At 39.3% G+C, this 2658-nt stretch overlaps 1 protein-coding gene across 1 annotated transcript; it reads right to left on the bottom strand.

The window, feature by feature from the left end:
• Positions 1-398: 398 nt before the first annotated feature.
• On the bottom strand, positions 399-2418 carry LOC107897610 (cytochrome P450 84A1). Its single transcript, XM_016823112.2, has one exon. It carries the CDS (start codon positions 2217-2219, stop codon positions 672-674), a length of 1548 nt encoding a protein of 515 aa, XP_016678601.1. The 5' UTR covers positions 2220-2418; the 3' UTR covers positions 399-671.
• Between the last annotated feature and the right edge of the window lie 240 nt (positions 2419-2658).

Genomic DNA, 2658 nt, shown 5'->3' with positions numbered 1-2658 from the left:
CTCTAAAAATTAAATAGCAGATTTTTAAAAGAAATATTTTTTAAATTACTTAATTTATATTTTATCATTAATTTAAAATAATTTTATAATTTAATATTATCTTATATAAAAAATAAATTTGAATAAGCAAATATTTAAAAATAATGTATTTAAATATTAAAACTTGACATCATTCACACTAACTACAAAAGCACCAATGCATTGATATGAGAGTTTTTTTGTTCAATGAAGAAAGCAAAACATAATTCGAAGAATGAATATTAACGGGTTTGTGAAAATAAAATGCCTAAATTTTTTTTTAAAAAGTAAATAAATTTATTTTGTTGGTTTTTAAGGATAAAATACAATTTTAATTAGAGAAGTTAATTACAATGGAGAAAGCCTGCATGGTGTTCGCCTTTGCCTGCTACTGCTAATTTAGAAGCCTTATTTTCATTTATTTTTATCCAAATAAAAATGCTCTACTTACACAACAAAACAAATATTTAAGAAATCTTCAACAAAAAGTCTTTTTTATTCCGAAAAGAAAATCTTTATTAAAAAAAAAAAAACCAAAAACAACCTTTGTCACCTCACCTCCTCCTTTTTCTTCGTCAGTGTTGCCCTGTTTTCATTGTGTACCAGCTGCCATTAAAGGACTAGACTGGATATTGTTTCAGTTTGGGTTTCCTTTAAAAGAGTGAACAAACGAGGCGGTTCTTTGGCACTGCATAGAGTCGAGTTGCCCGAGGTGCAGTGAGTCCAAACACATCACTCATGTCCAACTCACTCCGCTTCATCCCATCAGGCAACTCCCACGTAAAACAGTGCAGCAAGTGAGCCACTGCCAAATCAAGCGTATATAACCCTAGTTGCATGCCCGGGCACGACCTCCGACCCGACCCGAACGGAATGAACTCGAAGTTGCTTCCTTTGAAGTCCGGCATATCTTCCTTCATGAACCTCCTTGGCTTAAAACTCTCAGCATCTTCCCATGATTTCTTATCCCTCCCAATGGCCCAGGCGTTGATCATCACGCGCGACTTCGCCGGAATTCGATACCCCGCCACTATTGCCTCCTCTGCCGTCTCGTGGAGCAAGAGCGGAATCGGCGGGTGAAGCCTCAGCGTTTCCTTGAGGCAGCACTTTAGGAAAGGTAGTTTATCAAGATCGGATTCTTCCACACGGCGGTCGAGGCCCACCACCTCCGCCAGTTCCCGTTGGACTCTCTTCATATCCTCGGGACTTCTCATCAACTCCGTCAATGCCCACTCAATCGCCGATGCCACCGTCTCCGTCCCACCGAACATCACATCCATAATAATTGCTTTAATGTTATCCCTGGTGACTCTGATTGAATTAAGATCCTCCGATTCGTTTACTTGAGCTTCTTCACTGTAAAACGCAAGCAATTCATCAACCATGTCAGGGTCAAAATATTCACCGGCGCCGCCGTTAACCTTTGTCTTCCTCTTCTGGATATGATCATCGATAATGGTATCAATGAACTTGTCTAACGCATGACGAGCCTTCTCAAGCCTAGAGTTGAGTCCCTGAGGATCAACCCAACCGAGCCAAGGGATGCAATCAGCAATATTAAAAGCACCAAAAAGCTTGGAAAACTCCTGCAAGATCTTGATAAATTCGTCTTGCCCTTCTTGGGAACTGGACCCAAAAGCTGCCCTGTAAGTAATATTCTTCGTAAGGTTAAAGATCAACTCACCCACATTCACAGCCTTCCCCGTATTAGCCGACACAGCTCTGACAAGCTTCTCCACTTCATCCCTTACAGACTCCCATGATTCAGCTCTTTTCCTACTAAAAAGCTTCATTACACAAAGCTTCCTCATCTGTCTCCAGAAGGGTCCGTAATGGGCAAAGGCCATGTCAGCCCTGTTGTAAGTTAAATAGCTGATGGCAATGGTGGCTGGCCTGTTGGAGAATATATTGTCTTGAACCTGAAGCACTTGGCGAGCCATTTCGGGATTGGAAATAGCCACCATATGCAAATACCCCATCCTGAGGTGAAATATGCCACTATATTTTTGAGCGAGTTTGGCGAGTCCACGATGAGTTAACTGCTCCATCATCAACATGTTGCCGATGATCGGCAACCCTTTGGGTCCTGGAGGAAATGGTTTTTTTCGAAACCGAGAAATGATACGCAGAAGGAGTAGGAAAGGGATGACGAAAAGAAATGCCATTGGCAATGGTTCCATTGTTTGTAGTTTTAGGGACATGAAATGTTATAAAGTTGCTAGTTTTATGTCATGAATTATGGGGTTTTTATAGAGGTTTTTGTCCAAGACCCTTAAGCTGGAGAGATAATTTGTTTACAGGCCAATCAAATTTGTACGTTATTTTATAAAGGCAAAACAACTTAATTGCCGAAATAGGGTTTGAGTTATTCAAAGTTTATCAAAAACCTGTTCATATCTATTAAGGTCATAGCTTAAGATTTGTAAGTTAACATAATTTCTTTCCCAGTAAGCCACAATTTTTTGAAATCAAATCATAAAGTTTTGCTCCTAAATCTTGGTGTCAGTCACTATTGTCATATAGAGTTGTATATTAATAAAACTTGGGCCTAAGAGTAGGATGCAATACCATACACTTGGACTATGGGTGATATCCCCAATACCAAATTAAAACACCAAAAAATTTTATACCATTTTCCAT

The sequence above is a fragment of the Gossypium hirsutum genome, chromosome A10 (assembly GCF_007990345.1).
Source record: "Gossypium hirsutum isolate 1008001.06 chromosome A10, Gossypium_hirsutum_v2.1, whole genome shotgun sequence".
Classification (NCBI taxonomy): Eukaryota; Viridiplantae; Streptophyta; class Magnoliopsida; order Malvales; family Malvaceae; genus Gossypium; species Gossypium hirsutum.
The sequence above is the reverse complement of the archived record's forward strand: the minus strand, read 5'-3'. Positions and strand labels throughout refer to the sequence as shown.

Coding starts and splice junctions, on each gene's coding strand:
- LOC107897610 (XM_016823112.2), bottom strand. CDS start 2,219: ATGTCCCTAAAACTACAAACAATGGAACCATTGCCAATGGCATTTCTT.